The following is a 20592-nucleotide window of genomic DNA, read 5'->3' on the forward strand; positions in this document are numbered from 1 at the left end:
CAGGCCATCCATAAGTGCCAACTTGGGGGCATTTTTCATCAAAGGGGCCCATCTTGAGCAGTGGGAAGAAGCCTAGGACCTAGAGGCAGGACCCTTATTCTCTCATCCCAACTCTGCTGTGTGTGGGTCGGGGCCAGCCAAGCCCTGCTCTGGCTTCAGTCTCCCCATCTGCACCAAGGGCGTTTGGCACAGCTCATCTGATGTGCAGCCAGTAGGGACCCCCTACCCCGACAGACCACAAGGCAAGAACAAGTCTCACTTATCCTTGCTTCCTGGGGTGCTAGTGCCTCTTCTCCCTGGAAAGCTCCTATTCTCCCTTCAAAATTCAACTCAGATGTCACTCCTGATAAGCATCCCAAAGTCAGAAACAGAGAAAAACACAGACTCAGAGAGAGAGAGAGAGAGAGAGAGAGAGAGAAAGGTAAAAGTATTTAGAAAGAGAGAGAGAGAAAGGTAAAAGTATTAGAAAGAGAGAGAGAGATGGAGGTGGGAGGGAAGGGACAGAGAGGAAGGCAGAACAGGACACAGAGGCTGTCCAGGCCAACAAGGTCAGTTAGGGACTCAAAGCTACAATGTCAAGGCCCTGAGTCCCCTCACCTCCCAGAAGCTCCTACCTGGAGCTAAGGAGGGCACTGGAGGCAAAGGCCAAGGCAAGTCCTGTGTAACTGGGGAATAAACCAGCCAGGAGATGCCGAGATAGAGGAGTCATTTATTGAAAGCTCAGGGCTTGCTACTGAGGTCCCAGAGCTCTCTCTGAGGCAATTCTATGATTACCCAGGCAGTTTCCACCTCAAACTTGGAGTAGTGCTGCAGGGCCAGAGGGCAATTTTACTGTCACCAACACCAGCTAGAGACTGGGAGGGAAATTGAGGCAGAGTGGACAGGTGGTCTCTAGTAGTCAACAGGGAGGGCTGGTGGCCATGTCTCAGCCTCAGGATGGCACGGTCAGCACAACAGCATTCTGTAAGGAAGAACCACTCTTGGTTATGCCCCTGAGTCTCTGCAATGCCCCGTCACTGCAGCCATCTTTACCCCCCTGCCCTGGGATTGGTGCTGTACCTGGAACACAGCAGGCACTCATTAAATGAATAAATTAATGATGAACAAATGACATCCAGTGTGGGACAGGCTCTGACTTGAGGACTTAATAGACTCAAGTTCAAGTGCCATTTCTGCTATTAATTTACTGTGTGATCTTGGGCCAGAAATCTGACCTAGTTCAGCCTTGGTCCTCATCTGAGAAATGGGTACAGAACTCTCTGCTCTGCTCCCCTCCTAGAGCTATTCCACCACCCAGAGTTGTGCTGGTTTGAAAAGGATTGTGAGGCCATATCAATATTCCACAAGAAAAAATGTCATGATCCATTGGTCATATCTGCTGCAGACACAAGATAAGGGAGAGACAGCATATGTATTTGTTGCTGTTGGACCAGGGGAACTGTGATTCTGTGAGTAAATCTTAGGTTCCATTCTAGAGGCCAGACATGTGTCTGAATCCAATGGGAAAGAACTCCATGATTGATTGATGATGCCTGCCATGGGCAAGTAATGGAGGAGTGGTAGCACACACGTCATATATTTGCCATTCCTAAGTTAGGTAATTTGTAACTCACTGAGAAATTTAGAAAATGGGTCAGGGACAGACAAGAGGATGAAGCAAAGCATTCCCCTCATGAGTTTCAAGTAGGGCTTTCCAGAGACAAGCTTAAGGCCCATCTGCACCATATCTGCAGAGAAGACTCACCTCTATGATCTCCAGAACTGAACTGGAAAAACTGATGTTAAGAACCTTAGGCAGGGGAATTCCAACATCCAGGGCCACTGTGAAGAGAGAATCGTTGAAAACAAAGGTATGTTGGTGGGGAGGTCTTGGACTCTAGGGACCCTCGGACCCTGCTGACCCTATTCCATCACTTTCACTAGCCAGCCAGTTCTCTTCTCAGGGAATCAGCTTCTTATTGGCAAACTCCTACTTATCCTCCTACACCCAAACAAAAATGTCCCTATTCTGTATTGTGTCAGTGGTGCCCCTGTATCCAGCCTCCTAAAGGCTTCATCAATCCCTTACACACTCTGGGTCATCTATATTCTAATCATTTGTTTATATGATTATTTCCTACGAGACAGGGAGCTTAAGGGAGCTTAAGGCAGGACTGAGGTCAGATCAGCTCTTGAAGCCCATAGGCTGGCATGATGTAGGTGCTAATCAATGTTATTGAAATGGAAAAATTGGTGCCTCAGTATCTGCATCTTGCAAATGAGGACCGACCTCTCTCTGGCCTCAGTGCCCCCATCAGAACCATAAAGAGAGGCAACAGACTAGACAATCCCATATTTGGACACTCCACGTGTCCAAGAGAGCAAAAGCTGCCATACCGTTAAGCTTCGGTGCATACACTACCCGGACCACATGACTGAGCCATTCTTCTAAACGCGATTCCTGCAACAGAACACACAGGGTGGTGCAGGTGGTGCTCTGGGGTGTGGCCTTGCAGGCAGCAGCATCCCCTTCCCAGAGAGAGAAACCCAGGGACCCAGCCGCCTCAGCCTCCCCCAAGCCTGAGGCCACAGCTCCTGGCAGGCACAGGGCACTTGGGGGTGGCCTGGGCTGTCCACCAGCGATCCTGAAAGAGATTCTGTGATTTAGGCTGGCTTTACCCCAGGCCCCATGAGCTTGGAAGAAGTGCTTTCCTGTAAGAGTCTGTGGGGCCTGGAGGTGGGCAGTGCCTTGAAGGAAGTGTGCCCAGCTCCAGTCTGTGGGGTCTGACCTTAGATTCCTGTCAGTTTAGGGACTCCAAGAATGTTCTAGAAACTGAGCCCATGGTGAAATTCCAGAGCCTCAAAATTCTGTAAGAAGCAGGAACCTCGGGGCTCTGTGACCTCTGAAATGGAACTTTCTGAGTTTGGGAAACTTATTACTTGGGTGAAGTTCCAGAATGATGGACCCTTGTGAGGTTCTAGACGTCCACAACTTTGTGAGGTTCCAAGACCATGGAAGATCATGAGATTCACTTTCCTAAGATGATCACTGTTTCTCTCTCTCTCTCTCTTCCCACTGCCCCCACTGCCCCCCACTCTCTCTCTCTCTCCCCACTGCCCCCACCCCCCCAACACACCCACACACGCCCTGATATTTGCCCACTCTGGCTTATTGGGGCAGAGCCCAATCCTGAGGTCAGCTCAGCCATACGGCCCATGACTCATGACCACCCCCTTTCCACACCACACCTGAAGACTCTCACCACCTCCAAGCCCCTCACCCTCCCAGGAACTTACGTCAAAGGCATAGGTAAAGGAGGAGGCCACCTTGACACTGAGCCTGGTGGAGAGAAGAGAGATGCTGGGGCCCCCACTACCCCCAACCACCCCTGTCCCACCCCCAGCCTGCCCCACCATAGCTCTCAGGATCAGGAAACAGGGTTACAGGCCCAACACTCTCCCTCTATCCAGCCTTGACTTGGAGATTCAGTTTTCCTACCTGTAAAATGGACCTAAAGGGACCTAACCTCCCTTCTGAGGCATCATGACCACCACCTCTGGCCTTGGCGCCTTTGTCTGACTCCCGGCTATTTGACCCTGGGCAGATGGCTGAACCCTTCAGAAGAGTGGCCCTCCCCCAGACTGAGCACTGGACACAGAGTGCTTTGCATACAGCAGGTGTCCACTCAAGGCAGCAACTCACTGATGGATCATATCTGGCCCAAGCGCAAATCCAGGGCCATCTCTACTTCCTTAAAAGGCGGACGTGTGAACTAGCATCAGGAAGTGGAGGTGCACCCAGGCAGCAGGCAAGGCCCTCCGTCAAAGTCTGCAATGAGGCAACAATGGAAGGCGGGGGCAGCAGTAGCCTGTTGTGGGGGCGCTAAGATGGAGTCAGAGGAGCAATGGGTGCCTGTGACACAGGACACCAGGTCTCAGCAATCTCCAGGAAAGTCCCTACTGCCAGGGGAGGGACAGACAGGCCGGGGCCCCACCGTGGTGACATCACCGAGGCCCAGACTGCAGACCTGCTCTAGGGACAGCCTGCTGTGTGAGCCTGGGCCAGCACAGTGCTTTGCAAACTATAAAGTACTGTGCATGTAGATGGTGCTTTGCAAACTGTAAAGTACTGTGCATGTAGATGAAGGACCATCATCTTGGTCATTATGATTATCATGATGGATGCCTAGTTACCACGAGGCTGAGGAGAGTAGAGAAGTAAGAAGTCCACATGAATAACAACGCACTTCCTGACACTCAAGGCCGGTTGTCTCTTGGTTAGCCTCTGGGGCTGATAACTCAGGAGTTTGGACTCCACATCCCGGCAGCAGCTTTATCTCCCAGAGGCAGGTTTTCAGCAGCAAGGGGTGCCGTGGAAGAAGCCCACTCGAGCCTGCTGCTCTGAGCCCCCGATTCCTTGTCTATAACATGGACTGACACTGTCTCCTCCCTGGCAGGTGCTGAAGGCAAGGAGGATGCTGGGAAAACACCTGGAACTTCGTTGATGCCCAAGAAATGGGAGGTGGATCCTGCCAGCCCCTAATTCTTGTTCCTAAAGACAAGAGCAAGATCCTGTCCCCAGGGTCCCACGTTACCGTTCCAGGCACAGGGAGATGTGCAGCTTGGTAGCCGAGGGAGTCAGCTGGGCACGCAGAGTCATGACCTGCATGGGCAAAGCAGGCAGAGGTCACCCGCAATCGGCAGAAGGAGCTTGAAGACAGGTCTGCCTCCATCCATCTGTTCGGTCTACTAACCTTACTGAGGCCCTACTGTGTGTCAGGGTCCGTGCTGAGCTCTGAGGAGGTAATTTGAAGGTTTTGCTGTTCTCTTGAACAGCAGAGAACCACAGTATTAAAATTGAGGGCAATTGGTATTGTAGGAGAGGAAGCTCTGGGGCTGCAGGGGCTTGGAGAGCCCCTCAAGCACGCCTGCTGTGCGGTGAGGGAAGGCCTCTCCAGTGAGGTAGCAGCTGAATCATGAAAGATGAGGAGCTAGTGGAGGGAAGGGGGAAATGGCACTCCAGGTGGTGGACCCAGCACAGACAAACCAGAGGCGGAGGACCTGGTAGACTTGAGTAGCTGAGGCTTAGGGGGCAAGGATGTGCAAGGCGAGGATGGGACAGAAGGACAATGAATGTCAGGCTCAGGTGTTTGGCCATGGGGAGCCAGGGCAGACGGTCCCGGGAGGGGCCTGCCTCCGTCCAGATGTGTGCAGAGGTAGGGTGGAGGAAGCCGACTGGAGAGGGAGGGTCAGAGGAAGGGAGCGTCATCAGGGAGATAGCTGGGCAGAGAGAGGCTGGGGAGATGGGGAGCAATGCCTGAGACCCCCAAGAAGCAGCGTGGGCGGCCCCAACAGGCCCAGGCAGACATGACGGGAGGGAGCAGGCAGGAACTGAGGCAGGGTCTTGGGGCTCAGCCCAGATGATGACAATGGTTGTTGGGGGGCTTCCTGTGCTGGGCTATGTGGGGCTCCCACCCTGAAATCGGGGGCGGCACCTCCACAGTCCTAGAGACGGTCAGCCCCATTCGGAACCCCAATGCCAGACCCCCACCTACCCCTTGACCACTCACCGAGTTCAGCTCGAAGAGGGATTCAGGGGTCCCCTGAGGGACATAGAACAGCACATGGATGTTGGCTGGGAGGGAGACCAAGGCCTTCTTGTTGTTGAGTGTGACTGTGGGAGCTTCCTTCACCCGCAGGGACAGCAGGAGGTGCTGGTGCAGGGGCAACTTCCCCAGGGCCTAGAGAAATGCAGGGGCAGAACTCAGATGCCCCAGGACTACAGTCAGTCAGTCAGTCAGCAAACACTCACTGAGCACCTACCAGGCACCGGGCAACGTGCTGGGCAATGAGGTTGCAGCCTGAACAACAGAGGCCTGGTCTCAGCCCCGACGAGGCTACACTCAGGGGTGGAGACACCAACCTGCGGGACTGCCACATCAGACTTCCGGTCTCACGCAGAGTCAGAATCCTCGCTGAGGCCACAGGCTCTGTGTCCTCCATCCCCCCTCCCCACCTCTCCACTTCACCTGCTCCCCTCCCTGCATTCTCCCTCTAGACTCACTGGCCACGTGGCTGCTCCTCCAGCTGCCAGGGATGCTCCCGGCAGGCCCCAGGGCCTTTGCACTTGCTGCTCCCTCTGCCTGGAAATATCTTCCCAGAGAACTGCAAAGTTCCCTCACTCAAGTGTTACCTCCTCAGCGAGGCCTTGCTGGTGGTGTCTAAAATCACCAGCCAGCACTCCTAAGCCACCTTCACCACTCCACGCCTTCCACCTTCTGACACTGTTTCTGTTTTTGTTTATTTGTGCACTGTCTGTCACCTCCAGCAGAATGGCAACCCCTCAAGTGCAGAAGCTTTTGTCTCCTTTCACTGTTTGCCCTCTGTGCAGCCCCAGCTGCAGGTATGCCCGTGTTCCATGGCAGGGCCTGTCACACAGTAGGTGCTCAGCGGATATTCACTGACTGCCTAAATGAGTCACACGATCAGGAAATTCTGGGTCTCATGATTGCAACGTCATGAAACTAAGGAAATTACAGAACCACAGAAGCTTGGAACACATAATTACGTCCCTTGGGACGCTTACCTGCTGGAATTTGAGTCTAGGCTTCCTCAAGCCCAGAATCCCCAAGTGGCAGGATCATCAGGACCAGGAATGGCCTCATTCCACCCTCACATGCCACAGAATCTGAAGCCACATGGGGCTGTGAAGCTGCAAGGCCAGCAAATGGAGGCCAAAGGATTCAGTCTCCAGAGACTAGCCCTCCCCTGGAGGGGCAGGCCCCACTTGCTACATCTGGATACCCCTGCTTCAGTCATCTCTGTCTGCCCCATGTCCCTCTCCACTCCTGCCATCTGTAGGTTCTTCTGAATGTCTGACTCCAATTGCATCCCTTCCATGAGGCTCCTATGCCCTTTAGCCAAGGGACTCTGGAAAGCCGAGGCCCCCACCTCATTCATCCAGACTGCTTTGAATCACCACCTTCAAGGACTCAGAGTTTGTCCTCTGTACCCCCAAAACCAGCTTCCATTTCCATCCTCTCTGGTGAGAGCCCAGGCCCCCAGGCCTCTTTCCAACCTGTTTCAGAATCTGCTGTTATATAAGGACCTTGTAGTAGACATTTTAACTTCAGTACGAATTCCAGTTCTCACAGCTGGAAAGCGGCTGGTCCAGCCCCAATTGAAGGATGGGAAAGCTGAGGCCAGACCTTGAAGTCATGTATTCATGCCCACTAGGGAGACCCACCTGACCCTCTCCCTTTTCTTTCCTCTCCAAGACCAGTGCCCTGAGTCTTTTTTCTGGGGACATTGAAGACTAAGGTCAGGATGAAGTAAGCCAATTGGAGGAAGGGAGCTCAGTAACCCGAAAAGAATTTTGCCCTTGTGTGCTACAGAAACAATTTCCATAGGATAAATGCCCAGTTGATTTCTGGGGCAGTCAAACACTAATCCTTTACTCTCTAAGCAAAATCTGCTATCAGGAAAGGATGCTGTGTTAGTCATTCACACTTTAGTGTGAATTTGGACTCAATTGTTCAATTGCAGTTGCCTGGAGAGCTGTATTGAGAAAGAGTCTGGAGCCCATTCATGGTCATCAGGAAAAAGCTACAATGATCAAAACCCATGAGAGGGTCACTCACCTCAGGGAGCAAAGCTGCCAGGTCTGTAGTTGTCAGTGGGACATCGCTGGGAACCTGGACCCCCAATGGGAGAGAAAGTTGGTGAACACAGAGACAGAACAGGAATCCCTCGGCACACACAGGCAGTTTTGTTCACCACTCTTCCCCCTACCCTGTCAATTTCATATACATATCACTACAAACACTCAAGTTTGTTCTAACAGCTAGCAATTATTGAGCACTTACTGCATGCTAGGCAGATGCTAGGGGCTCTGCACGCCTTTGCTCATTTCACCTTTACAACAGCTCAAAGAGGTGAGTGCTGCCATTGCCCCCATTTAACAGATGGAGACACTGAGGCTCTTGCCAAGGGTCACACAATTGGTAAGTGGTGACACCAGGATTTGAACGCAGGCAGGCTAACTTCAGAACCTTTTACTCACTCTGCCAGGGCTCATGATCTAAAGACCCAGAGATCTGACCCCAGATCTTTTTGCCTTTTACCCAAATAGTATTTTCAAAAACTATGAATTTGTCTCTAGTATTTATAAATCAGGAAGTTTTTATAAATCAGTATTTATAAATCAGTATGTAAATTTTTCAGTTTCTGGCTAAAGAGTTGGAAAATCATGTACCCTACAACTTAAAGTATAATAATAATAAATAAATTTAAAAAAAAAAAAAAAAAGAGTTGGAAAATCTGGTCACGCTGAGCCTGTACCCCCTCCCCTTGCGTCAGCTGAGTGGCAATTGCCTGAGGAATGGGGCACAGGGCCCCCAGTTCACTACAGTCCCATCAGGCTGCTAATTGATGATGGCCCAGCCTCCGGGGGCCCTGATGTTTGAGACCCCCCTACCCTGAACTACACATGCCCACTTCTCACAACAACCCTGTTCACACAGGATAAGCATACACGCAGCACCAGGACGAGGCCTCTGACATTCCTCTCTCTTGCCATGATGCTCATATGCACACACCCACGTCCGCAGGCCGCTCAGACAGGCATGTTCTTACACTCAGAGTCTCTGCCTGGCTATGACTGCTCCCATCCCCCAACTAGAAGACACCTTCCCCGCAGCTCAGCGTCCTGTCCCAGCCTCCCAGAGGCCTTCAGAGTGCTGTCTGGACCCCACTTGCAAGAAGTGAGTGACCAACCCCTGCTTCCTTGGGCCTGAGCTACAAGTGGGGAGCCCAAGCTGAGACCAAAATAAATGCCTCTGGGTGGGGCCTCTGGGGTCTGGGCTTTCCAGGATGTGAGAGGGGCCAGAATGGACAGAATGGAAGTTGGGAGGTACTAGAAGCTACAGAACAAAAGTTCAGGTAACTCTTGGTACAATCCAACCCGAGTTCGTTCTTTCTTTCTTTCTTTCTTTCTTTCTTTCTTTCTTTCTTTCTTTCTTTCTTTCTTTCTCTTTCTTTTTTCCTTTCTTTCTTCCTTTCTTTCTTTTTGTTTCTTTCTTTCTCTCTTTTTTCTCTTCTTTTCTTTCCTTCCTTCCTTCCTTTTTCTTTCTTCCTTTCTTCCTTTCTTTTTCTTTTCTTTTTTTCTCTTCCTTCCTTTCTTTCTTCCTTCCTTCCTTTTTTTCTTTCTTTCTTTCTTTCTTCTTTCTCTCTTTCTTTCTTTCTTTCTTCTTTTTTTTTTCTGAGACAAGGTCTCATTCTGTGACCCAGACTGGAATGCAGTGGCACAAGCACAGCTCACTTCAGCCTTGACCTCCCAGGCTCACGTGATCCTCCCGCCTCAGCCTTGCAAGTAACTGGGACCACAGGCATGCACCACCGTGCCTGGCTAATATTTGTATTTTGTGTAGAGATGGGGTGTCTCCTGGGCTCAAGTGATCCTCCCCCCATCAGCCTCCGGAAGTGCTGGGATTACAGGCATGAGCCACCCTGCCTAGTTTTCTTTTCTTCCACTCAAATCTGCTCTTGGCCCACTCAAATCTGCTCTTGAGAAAGCAGTGGAAATGTTAGTGGTTCACACTTTAGTGCTTAGACTGTAGAAAGGCTCATCTGATACAGGGACGGAAAGTGGGCTTCATTCCATATGCCAGTCCTGACCAGTTGAAAGTGACCTCCTGGAGTGCCAAGTTGAGAAGGATTCAGAGGTCCCAGTCACGTTTAACCAGGTAGAGGACCACGATCGATTAGCAACGTCTCCCTTAAGTACAGGAGTGGACAACAGCAGTGTACACACCCCAAACGTGTTCAACTCCCTTTTATTATAGAGAAGAGGGCTCAGCAGGGCTGATCAGCGCGTAGGTCAGCACTAGCAATGCCAAGGCACAGCAGGGCAGGGGCCCCCCATCCCATCCCCCAGGCACCACACTCACCAGCTCAGGGGTGATGTCCATGTCGAGGGCACCGTTGGTCTGCAGGAGTCCAAACATGGTGTTGAAGAGGTACAGTGGCACTGTCACCTGGGATGTGTGGTCCTTCTTGGGGGGCACCTTGGCTGGGGCAGGGGACTTGGGGAAGTCAATGATGTCACCAGCTACACTCTTCACGATAGGCTGCAGGGGCAGGAAACAGGGCCGAGGAGGGTCTTGAGGTGCTCACCCACCCGCCTGAACCCGACATCCCCTATCTAGCCTCCCCCAGCAGCAGGAGAGGCCCCTCTGGTTACTCACGTTGATGTCCAGTTCTATGTACTGGTTGGAGATGAGAGGCAGTGTGGCCAGAGAGAATTCCAGGGACCCAAGAGCCCCAAGGGGCACCAAGCCTGCATGGGAAAGGGAGGGGTGAGAACGACCCCACAAGCCCGATTCCCAATCCTAATAGCCCCTATTTCCATTTACTGATGTCTGCTGAGTGCCTAGCACTCTGCTAAGCATTCACTTGGCCGCGACTTCATCCCCATTTTACAGATGTGGAAATTGAGGTTCAGACAGGGGAAGTCACCAGGCCAAGGCCACACAGTCACAGCATTCAAAACCAGGATTCCTGTTTTCCAGAGTTGGTGCCACTAACACACTGCCACCCTGCCTCTCTTACATAACACCACCTACAGAGACATACCGGCCCCAAGTTTTCTATTCTTTTCCTGGTTGTGCCTTTTTATATTTTCCCAAACCCATTTTATGAACACCGAAGGCACTAGTGTCTCCATGAGGCACAGAGAGACTGGGGTCTGCTGGGGCTGCGGGGCCTTGGGTTCCTTACTTGAGCTCTCTGGGCCTCGGTCATCTAGTCTGATCAGGTAGTCATCATATCTTCCCCCTGTTTCTGACAGTGCCAAGCACACACTAGGTGCTCAATAAATGTTGGTCTGCAGCACCCAACATAGAGCGAACCGATGGTTCTGGGTCTGCAGTCCCTGCTAGGCGGCCTCAGCCCAGGCCTCCTCCATGAGGCTCCTCAAAGGGGCAGCCTGTCAGTGTGAGGAGGAACTGAAGGACCCCGAGATCCTGCCCCTTTCGGCTCCCCTTAGTACCTTACCCCATTGGGGTCGTACAGAGAGGGGTAGAAGGGGCAAAGAGGAGGGCGTTGCGCCCTAACTTACCCAGCACAGCCCCCAGGAGCTCATTCACCACGCCCAGCACACTGTCCACCACGGGGCACAGCTGTGTCAGAGAGACGGATGTTATAGGGCAAAGAAGAGCTTGCTGCGAGGACAGCTGCATGTTCTTTAAATGCTTTGCTATCTGGTGCTACGTGGTGCTGGGGACCAAGGCAGAAGGCAGAGACAGACAGGAGACACACAGGTGGGAGGCAGGGGAGGGGCTGGAGCCTGAGGTGTCAGAGGGTTGAGTGGGCCCCCAAGCTGTCTTTCCTTGGTTACAAGAGCCCCATTAGAAAACCCCCAAAGGTGGCTGGGGGACCATGGGAGACACATTTCAGAGGCTGGTTTGGGCATGCGGACAAGGCCTTCACCTGAGGAGGCAAAAGTGGCTTTGGTTCCCCATAAAGTCACAGGCCATCCCCTGCCATCCTATGTGGGCACTGGGAAGCCTAGGATCAAGACCCCACAGCGGGGCACCTCCTCGCCTCCACCCAGAGAGTCAGGCCTGGATCTGGGGTGTCCATCCAGCATATCACCACGTGTTCATTCCTAAGCCCTGTGCTAGGAGAACAGGGAGCAAGCGGTTTGACTTTCAGAATCCGAGTCTGGGAATCACAGAGCCTGAGTCCCATAGCCCACTGGAGTGGGAGCCTCAGAGAGGACCATTCCAGCCCTTCATCCTCCAGCTGAGGCCAGAGAAGAAGGTGACCTGTCCAAGGTCACAGCTGTTTTCAGAGAAACAAAAGAGGGCTGTTGCATGTCAAGTGGGGGCCCCGAACTCCAGAACTTCTGAGGTCAGGCAAGTCACAGAAATGAGAGGAGACGAGAGGGACTCTGCTGGGTGTGGAGAAAGCAAACCCTCTGGGCACCAGACGGGAGGTACCAGAGGTACTTCCCACTTACAGGAGGGAGGTATTCGGCAGCCAGGCTGACCGATTGCACAATAGAAGCCACAAATCTGGACTGTTACGAGAAATCTTCAATGCTAAATGTGGGCAATGAATGCTCATTTTCAAAACCTCTTTGTGTCACACAAAACCTAGCTGCTGGCCAACTGCCCCAGAGACTAAGTTAGGGGCTGCAATTGAAATGCACCCTCACGCCCTGGGGGAAACTTGCCTGACATGGTCCTGCCTAGGGGCCCCTCCTCCTGCTAAGCTTCTTTTCCAAACTGGCTTCCTCAAGCCCAGGGCAGTTTTGCCAACCCTAGGCTCCCATTCCTCTGCCGCCCCCACCGGCGTTCACAAGTACGCACAGGGAGAGCCAGCCAGGCGGTGGGGCCAGGAGGCCTGACTGCCCTTTGCTGTGTATGTGGCCCTCCCCTCTCCCTCGGTGATATGGGGCTTGGGCCAGACCAGCTCTCTTGGGTGTGGAAACCAGGATGGTCTGGGGCAGGCCATGGACAGACATCCTTTAATCTTCATATGTTTATATATGATGTATGAATATAGGTACATGTTTTTCTAGACATGATTGCCAAACACAGGGCTCAGTTTAAAACCATCAAGTGATTCAATTTGCATTTCAAGCTAATTTAAAGAAAAACATAAAGTAAGTACTAATACAAATGGCAGAAACAGAGCAGGGGGTAAGAAGGAGCCTCCGATTTGGGAGCAGGGGACCCAGGCCACCTGGAGCCACACACTTGGGCTTGAGGATCTGAAAGGATCGTGTCATCCACCCCCAGACTAGCAGGTGCGCCAGGAAGGCCGGTCAGCAGGCCCGGATGGGATTACCTGGTGGGTGTGGAAGGGAAGTACAGCCTAATCCCACCTGGCACCCAACTTTACCCAAAACTGGGGGAGAAAGAGGCCCAGTCCAGGGAGAGGGCATGCTGGCCCACGGCCCCCACACTCACCAGTCCCGGAAGCACCTTGAAAAGCATCTGTTCCACGACTCCAAAGAGTGGCGTGGGCAGCAGTCTGAGCAGAGGGAGACACGTGTGGGTGTGGCTGCCAGGTGGACGGTTCCGCCTGGATGACACGGTCGGGGGGACACTAGGGGCTCTGGATTTCTCCTGTCTCTTCTCTTGGGGATGGTGTTGGCTGAGGCTTTGGAGACCTGAGTTAAATCCTGGCTCCGCCTCCCCAGGGGACCCAGGGAATGGCTTCATTTTCCCCAACTGTACAGTGCCCACCTTAGAGAGTTGCTGCTGCCTGGGTTATGGGAGTGTGTATGTGGCTGGTGTACAATCTGTGCTTGACAAATGTCTGTCTCCTTTGTCCCTCTAATATTTGTAAACAAGAGACACTCAGGCCTAGGACAATGATTGCTATTGAGCTCCCTGAGTGCAGGTTCAACAAGTATTTGTTAGATTAATAAATGAATGAATGAATGACACCTGAGGATAAGTGCATGTAGATGGGCTCAGGTCTGTTTGGAGACCATGGGGGTGCAGGGTGGCAACCACAGAGCCCCAACCACAGGACACCAACACTGTCCTGGGCTCCACTCCTCCCCAGGCCCCCTCTATCCCGGAGGAGCAGGACAGAACCACTGGAATTTAAGGAGCCCAAAGCCCTTGCCTGGAATCCCATTCTTAGGGCCCTTGTGGAGACAGGAGCAAGCTGTTAGCTAACGCAGAACCGCCTGATGACCCCTCACTGCTCAGAGTTACCCAACAAAGATGGGGCAGGAGCTGGGATTGGGCCTGGAAGGTGGACACAGAACAGTAGACACAAGTGGGAGGCAGCTGTGGCCTGGCTCAGAGTGCTGACAGAGGCCTTGGACCCAGCCAGACAGCAGTCCCTCTCCACCCCCGCCAGATCTGTACGTGTGATCCTGGGCAAGGAGACCTCTGGGCCTCCATGGTCCCATGAAAGTGATGATTCAGAGGCCAGGCATGGTGGCTCACACCTGTAATCCCAGCACTTTGTGAGGCCAACGCGGGCGGATCACTTGAGGTCAGGAGTTCAAGACCAGCCTGGCCAACATAGTGAAGCCCTGTCTCTATTAAAAATACAAAAATTAGCATGGTGGCGGGCGCCTGTAATCCCAGCTACTCAGGAGGCTGAGGCAGAAGAATAGCATGAACCCGGGAGGCACAGGTTGCAGTGAGCTGAGATGGCACCACTGCACTCCAGCCCGGGTGACAGAGTGAGACTCCTTCTCAAAAAAAAAAAAAATTGTGATGATTCAACAAGGTGTACGGAGGGCCACCTGATTCAACAAGGTGTAGGGAGGGCCACCTGGCCAGCCCCTGGGAAGAGATGATGTCATAGCGCCTTCCGAATCATCAAATCCAGCTCCACATATACAGATGGGGACATGAAGGCCCAGAATGGGGAGATGGGGAGTGGGTCTCCCTGAAGTCACACAGCAAGTCAGAGGCAGAGTTGGGCCTCTCATGTGCTGAGAGCAGGGGTTGAAATCCCGCAGATGGAGGGATCCCAGCAGACCCTGGGCCCGTTCTGGAGGAGAGGGGACGGCAGGATCCGGTGAACCAGAATAGGGGAATGCCCAGGAGTGGGTGGCGCAAGCTATGGATTAAGCCGAAGTCCCTGTCGGTGGTGGGACTCAATCTGTCGGTCTGTGGAGCGGGTTGAAACCGGTGGGCGGGGCAGGCAGGGGTAGGATGAGTTCAGGTCCAGGCAGCTGGCAGCTCCAGGGAGACCCGGGAGACGCCCAGATGAGTGCGAGATGATCCCGAGCGGGTCGGGCTTGCAGGCTGGAGCCTGCAGACTGGAACCTGCAGACTCACCCCGAGAACAGGCTGATGTGGCCCAGGAGCGTGCTGCAGCGCTTGAGGATAAGGATGGGCGTGCCCCGCGAGCTCACACCCAGTGCCACCCGCGACGTCACGTTCACCTCGGCAGCCAGCTGCAGAAGGCCCCCAAGGGGGCTGCAAGAAAGGACGCTGGGCGCTTGGCCAGGCAGCCAGGTCCAACCCTTGGCCCCGCCCACCGGGGTCGGCTGGGTCCTGAGCAGAGGCGGGTTGAGGGTGGCCCTGCCAGTGCCCTAGGCACCGCATCCCCTTCTCAGCCTCTGCCTCCCAGCCCCATTTTGCACTTCCCTGCGCCCTCTTCCCCCACCCTCTCCGGTGAGCCTGGGCAGTGGGGTCCGGGTCTGGAGGAAGAGGGAAATGGAAGTCCCTGGGGAAGGGCAATGGCATAGGATCCAGGGGGGAAACAGTAGGATTGAGAGTCCCTTGGGGAGGAAATAGGGTGAAAGGAAATGGGGGATACAGGGGGAGGGAGTTGGGGGACAGCAGAGTAGGAGTCTCCAACAGGGCAGGGGGTGGAAGCAGGACGGTAGAGGTCCCCAGGGCACACTCACCCAGAGCAATGCATGCCCACTTTGGTGTGCAGGTTCAGCTGCACCCCAAACCCCGGCAGCAGCTTCAGCGACTCCTTCGGCAGCGTGAGCTCCTCAATCTTCAGACTGGGATGGGAGTCAGGGAGAGGGCTGCCCACTCCCAGACACCCCCCAGTGCCTCCACCATCCCAGACCAGGCGGCGCCCAGAGTGGCTCTTGGTGGTGTTCCCTATCTCACCTCAAACCCACAGAGCCAGCTGTGAGCCCTTGGCCCATCACTTAATCTCTCTGGGCCTCAGTCTTCTTATCTGTAAAGTGGGGCGATACTAGTTCCTACCTCGTAGATGTGTTGCAAAGACAAGTGAGATAATTCGAGTGCAGAATCTGGTACAGTGTGTGCTCAACAAATGTCCTATCATCATCACCGCTGGAGGCTCGAGGAATTAAAGCTTTTCCCCACTCCATCCCCACAGTCTCAGCCCTGGTTTGGTTTCTGGCCTTGACATTGCACCCCACTATACCCCCACACACTCACAAATGCAACCCACGTGGGTTCTGAGACACGGCCCCTCACAAGTCATTACTCTCTGTCTTCTGGGTCTTTGCCCAGGCTGTTCCCTCTGTCTGGAACACCCTTCCCTTGACCCTCCTTCCACTCTGCATCCCTCTTCAGCTTGCTGACTCCTCCCAGTTCACATGCACTCCTCCAGGAAGCCTTCCACCCTGGTTTTCTGCCTCAGGCAGATGCCCTCTGAGCACCTGTCCCACCCTGCCTGGGCTGCCTCCATCACTGCCCTGAGCCCATGGGATCTTCACTGTCAGACTCCACCACCTATGAGAAGCTCTTCGAGGCATGAACAATGCCAGGTTCATGTCTGAGACTCCAGCCTCACTGAGAGGGCAGATTTCACAGGGGAGGGAGAGTGAATATTGTATCAATAATAATAATAATAATAATAATAATAATATCTATCCAGCACTTACTGTGTGCCCGGCTCTCTTTTAGCTGCTTGGCACAGATTGACTCACTGTCCTGGCAACCACCCCATGAGTAGCTGCTAATACTGCAGCCAGTAAAAGGCAGATGGTTCAAACCCCAGCTCTGCCACTAGCTGACTGGATGGGCTTGGGTGAGTCACAGTGCTGCTGTGCCTCAGTTTCCCCATCTGTAAAATGGGGACATTGACAACACCTACCACAGAATGACACACAGCAAACCTCAAGCAACATCAGCATTTACCAGCCCGCTTTCTGGACATTGTGTTCCGTTTAGGGAAGTGAATACCCATCCGCTCCCAGCACCCCATTGCCTCCTGTCCAGTGACTCTTCTCTATACGCTGGGCTTCAGCCTCGCCTGGGCCCTGTCGTTTGACCTTCCTCTAATTCGCCCACCAGCCACAGACTGGTTTCCCCTGGACTTGACCAGGCAGTGTGGGCTGCGATGAAACACACAGACACATTCCCCTCTCCTCCCCTAGCTGGGTGAGCTTGGGCAGGTCACTTCACTGCTGGGAGCCTCTTATCTCCTCAGTTGTTAAATGCAGTTCATAATAGTCCTACCTTTGGGCTCAGTGAGATGATTCATTTACAATGCACAGTGCTAGACACACAGAAAAGCCTGAATAGGTGGTCATTGAGTTAGCACATATTAGGTATAATGTGATGCTCTTCATTCATTCATTCAAAAACACTTTTTGAGCCTGGGCACAGTGGCTCACACCTGTAATCCCAGCACTTTGGGAGGCCGAGGCGGGCAGATCATCTGAAGTCAGGAGTTCAAGACCACCCTAGCCTACATGGTGTAACTCCATCTCTACTAAAACCACAAAAATTACCCAGTCATGGTGGTGGGCGCCTGTAATCCCCGCTACTCGGGAGGCTGAGGCAGGAGAATCACTTGAACCTGGGAAGCGGAGGTTGCAGTGAGCCAAGATCACGCCACTGCACTCCAGCCTGGGCAACAAAGCAAGACTCTGTCTCAAAAAAAAAACAAAAAACTTTTTGAGCATCCACTGTGTCCCTATTTATGATCCCGGGGACACAGTGGCGAACAAGTCAGACAAAAATCCTACCCCTCCTATAATCTAGCAAAGGAGACATAAAACAAACCTGTAAAATGTATGGTGGGGATAAGAAAGGGCTAATCGGTGCAGAGCTTTTTTGAGCGGACATCTGGAGGAGGTGAGAAAGGGAGCCATGCAGATAGCTAGATTAGCCCAGAGAGACTAAGCAACTTCCCCAAGGTCACACAGTGAGTAACTAGTGTTGACCCAGAGCTGGAACCCTCAACCACAGTGGCCTTCTGCTGTTCTTGTCCTGCCAGGCATGCAGTAGAGTCATCATTTTTAGACCTGGATCACGACCCTCCCACACCACCCTCACTGCCTATCAGACAAAATAAAAAGAGTCAATCTCTCCTCAGTTCCCGGAAACAAAGCCAAGTCTTCCTGTAGCGCATGCAGCAGGTGGGACTCACCCAGAGAGCTCCTCCACAACGCCAAAAACCCCTCCGTGGCCCAGCAAGCCACCTCCTCCAAGCAGCCCTCCTGAGCCCAGGAGGCCCTGGTTCATGGCTGTGACCGATCCCAGCACATTCTGCAGAATGGGTCCCCCAACCAGTGAGTTCTGGATGGCTGCAGAGAGAGTGGAAGTAGGAAGGTACTAGAAACTGCAACCTCACCCCCAGGACCATGGCAGCTGCCTCCTTCCTCTGAGATTGAGTAGGCTTCTTTTTTAAAACGGAATTAACCCAGCGGTTACACTCAACTGGTGGAACCCACTAAGCCATAACAGCCTCTTACTCCCGCTACAGGGCCTGTGGCCACCCACCCTCCCTGCCTGGCACATGGGAGGTATCCAGTAAGTGTTTGGAGAATGAATGAGCAAATCTCATGACAATCCCTTCATTTTACCAGTAGGGTAACTAAGGCTCAGAGAAGGGCAGAGACTTGCCCAAAGTCACACAGCAAATTGGGTTGGGGTCAATAGTGTAACTTGGGCTCCTGGTCCTGGACTGCCCTGCCCTGCAGCACTGTAAGGGAGGGCAAAGAAGGGGGAGCTTGTAGCCACCAGGGCTCAATTGAGCTGGAGGAGATGGTCCCTGCTCCTCTCTTGGGCACTCCAGGCCTGACTCAGTGCAGACTGTGGGAAGGGCAGGATGGAGGAACAGCCCTGTAGAAGTAGGGGCAGGCCAGGGGCCTCCCTGAAGCATTTCCTGCTCATGACCCATCTACTCCATCCCTGAGACTGTCACCACGGGCCACTGGGCTCTGTAGTACCAAATGCCAAGTACAGTTCCTCTACCCTAGTAATGTGAGGCAGACACTGGCCCAGCTAGCGCCCTCCTCTCGACCTTCTCAATCTCACCCTGTCCCTGTCCCTGAGCCACACGCAGTCCCCACACAGCCTCAGCTCATATCACCCAGTCCACCTCCCAGAAGAGGGAATTCATCACCCATTCCAGCCTGCAAGGGAAACTTTCACTCCTGCACAGCTACTCCCAGGAGAATGTGCTCTCTAAGCAGCTGGGAATCACAGCCTGCTCTTATCTGCTCTTAAAACAGATGCTCTGAGCACATAGATTGAGTCGTTGACATTGCCGCAGCCCCCTCACAGACTGCCCACCTGGGGCTCACCTTTGCCGAGTTCATCCTTGTCAATCCGAGCGAGCGTGCCCACCGTCTCTAGCAGCCCCTGGCATGGAGTCGCCAGGCCCCAGAGCAGAAGCAGGGACCACAGGCCCAGCATGGCTGGCTGCACGCCTGTGAGGAGCAGAAGCAGGAACTCTGAGACCCTCCTCCTGCTCCAGCCTTTCCCCTCTCTGTTCCCATTGTCAGCCTTCCTCCTCCCTGCCCACCTGGCACAGCCCAAATCCAGCTTCACTCCCAGGAAAGCCTTCTCCTCCCAAATGTAAGCAGGGCCAACACGCAGATGGCACGATGCAGCTGCCAATGCACTCAAATCTCCAAGGCACTTTCCAAGCCTCTCCCTCATTGGGTTCCATTTCTCAGATGGGAAAACTGAGACCGAAAGGGATAGGAGACTAGACCAAAGCCACAGAACTAATCAGAGACACAGTCAGAATTCAAGCCTGAGTCCATCTGACAGAAAAGTCTTAGTCCTCAGTGGCCCAGTGAGCCTGGCCGGGTGTCTGGAGTGACAGCTGTAGACAGAGGGGCTTCCCCTTCAGGACAGCAGGATGAGAGCTTTGTTTCCAGGACCTGCTTCCCACTGGCTCTGAGGCTGTTTCAGAAGGTCTAGCTGATTGGGGACACTCAACACTTAGACTTAACATGTCCTGTCTTTCTCCTTCCCCCACCTCCATCCCAAATCTTGTTGAAGAAGGGAATGGGGTGGCCGGTGGGGGCATGGCTAATCTGCTAATTTCAGAGAGTGGGATTTTTCTTTAAGGAGTTCCTTATTTGCCCACCCAATCACATATCCATCTATGCCTACCCGTCACTCCTGCTTAAACCCTTCAGTGGCTCCGCATTGCCCTGGATTGAAACCCAGGCTTCTTGCCATTACCCACAAAATCCCTGCCTGCCTCTTTGATCTCGTTGAGCTTGAACATGCCAGGCCCCTTCCCACTCCAGGGCCTTTGCACATGCGGTTCCTTGTTAAGAAGTTTCCTCCCCTGTTCTTTGCATGGCTGACTCCTTATCATTTAGGTTCCAGATAAACATTGCGTCCCTGGAGAGGCCTCCCTCCTTCACTTTGTCTGAAGAAATCCATCTGTCACTAAACATCACCCAGAATATTTATTTTAAGGTGCTGATCTCCATTTGCAGTTTTGCATCTGTTTGTGTCCTCGTTTCTCTTCCCTGTAAACTCCATGAAGGCAGGGACCTTGTCTAAGGCCTCTGTGTGTGGTTGTGTGTCAGAAGGGGGTCCCTGCTGAGGAGGCAGCAGATAGACATTCAGCAGCATGTCACTGGCCAGGAGAAACATGGGCGCTCCTGGAACTCTCTCCATACACAGGGATCACAGCCCACCCCTCCGGCTATGAATGTATACAAGTCTTTGCCTCTCTCTCGGCGCCAGATCTGGAACATGGTTTTTCTCTTCACCCACCCTCTTGGTACCCTCCTAGGGTGAGTTCCTCCTCAGGTGAGCTCTTTCCGTGCCCATCAGTCATACGGGAGGGCAGAAGGTGGTGGGGTCAATGGCTGGGCAGCAGGACGAGCCCAGGGCTGCCTCAAGCTGTCTTACCCTTGCTCCTGCAGCTCCACAAGGGGTGGAT

At 53.3% G+C, this 20592-nt stretch overlaps 1 protein-coding gene across 1 annotated transcript; it reads right to left on the reverse strand.

The window, feature by feature from the left end:
- Positions 1-899: 899 nt before the first annotated feature.
- On the reverse strand, positions 900-19196 carry BPIFB3 (BPI fold containing family B member 3). Its single transcript, XM_025400212.1, has 15 exons — positions 18986-19196; positions 17827-17983; positions 15371-15475; positions 14796-14936; positions 12954-13017; positions 11096-11156; positions 10224-10315; positions 9927-10106; positions 7620-7673; positions 5550-5720; positions 4575-4642; positions 3277-3319; positions 2377-2440; positions 1745-1821; positions 900-961 (listed from the first exon to the last, which is right to left on the reverse strand). Exons 1-15 carry the CDS (start codon positions 19095-19097, stop codon positions 932-934), a joined length of 1419 nt encoding a protein of 472 aa, XP_025255997.1. The 5' UTR covers positions 19098-19196; the 3' UTR covers positions 900-931.
- Between the last annotated feature and the right edge of the window lie 1396 nt (positions 19197-20592).

Source organism: Theropithecus gelada, chromosome 10 (assembly GCF_003255815.1).
Source record: "Theropithecus gelada isolate Dixy chromosome 10, Tgel_1.0, whole genome shotgun sequence".
Lineage (NCBI taxonomy): Eukaryota > Metazoa > Chordata > Mammalia > Primates > Cercopithecidae > Theropithecus > Theropithecus gelada.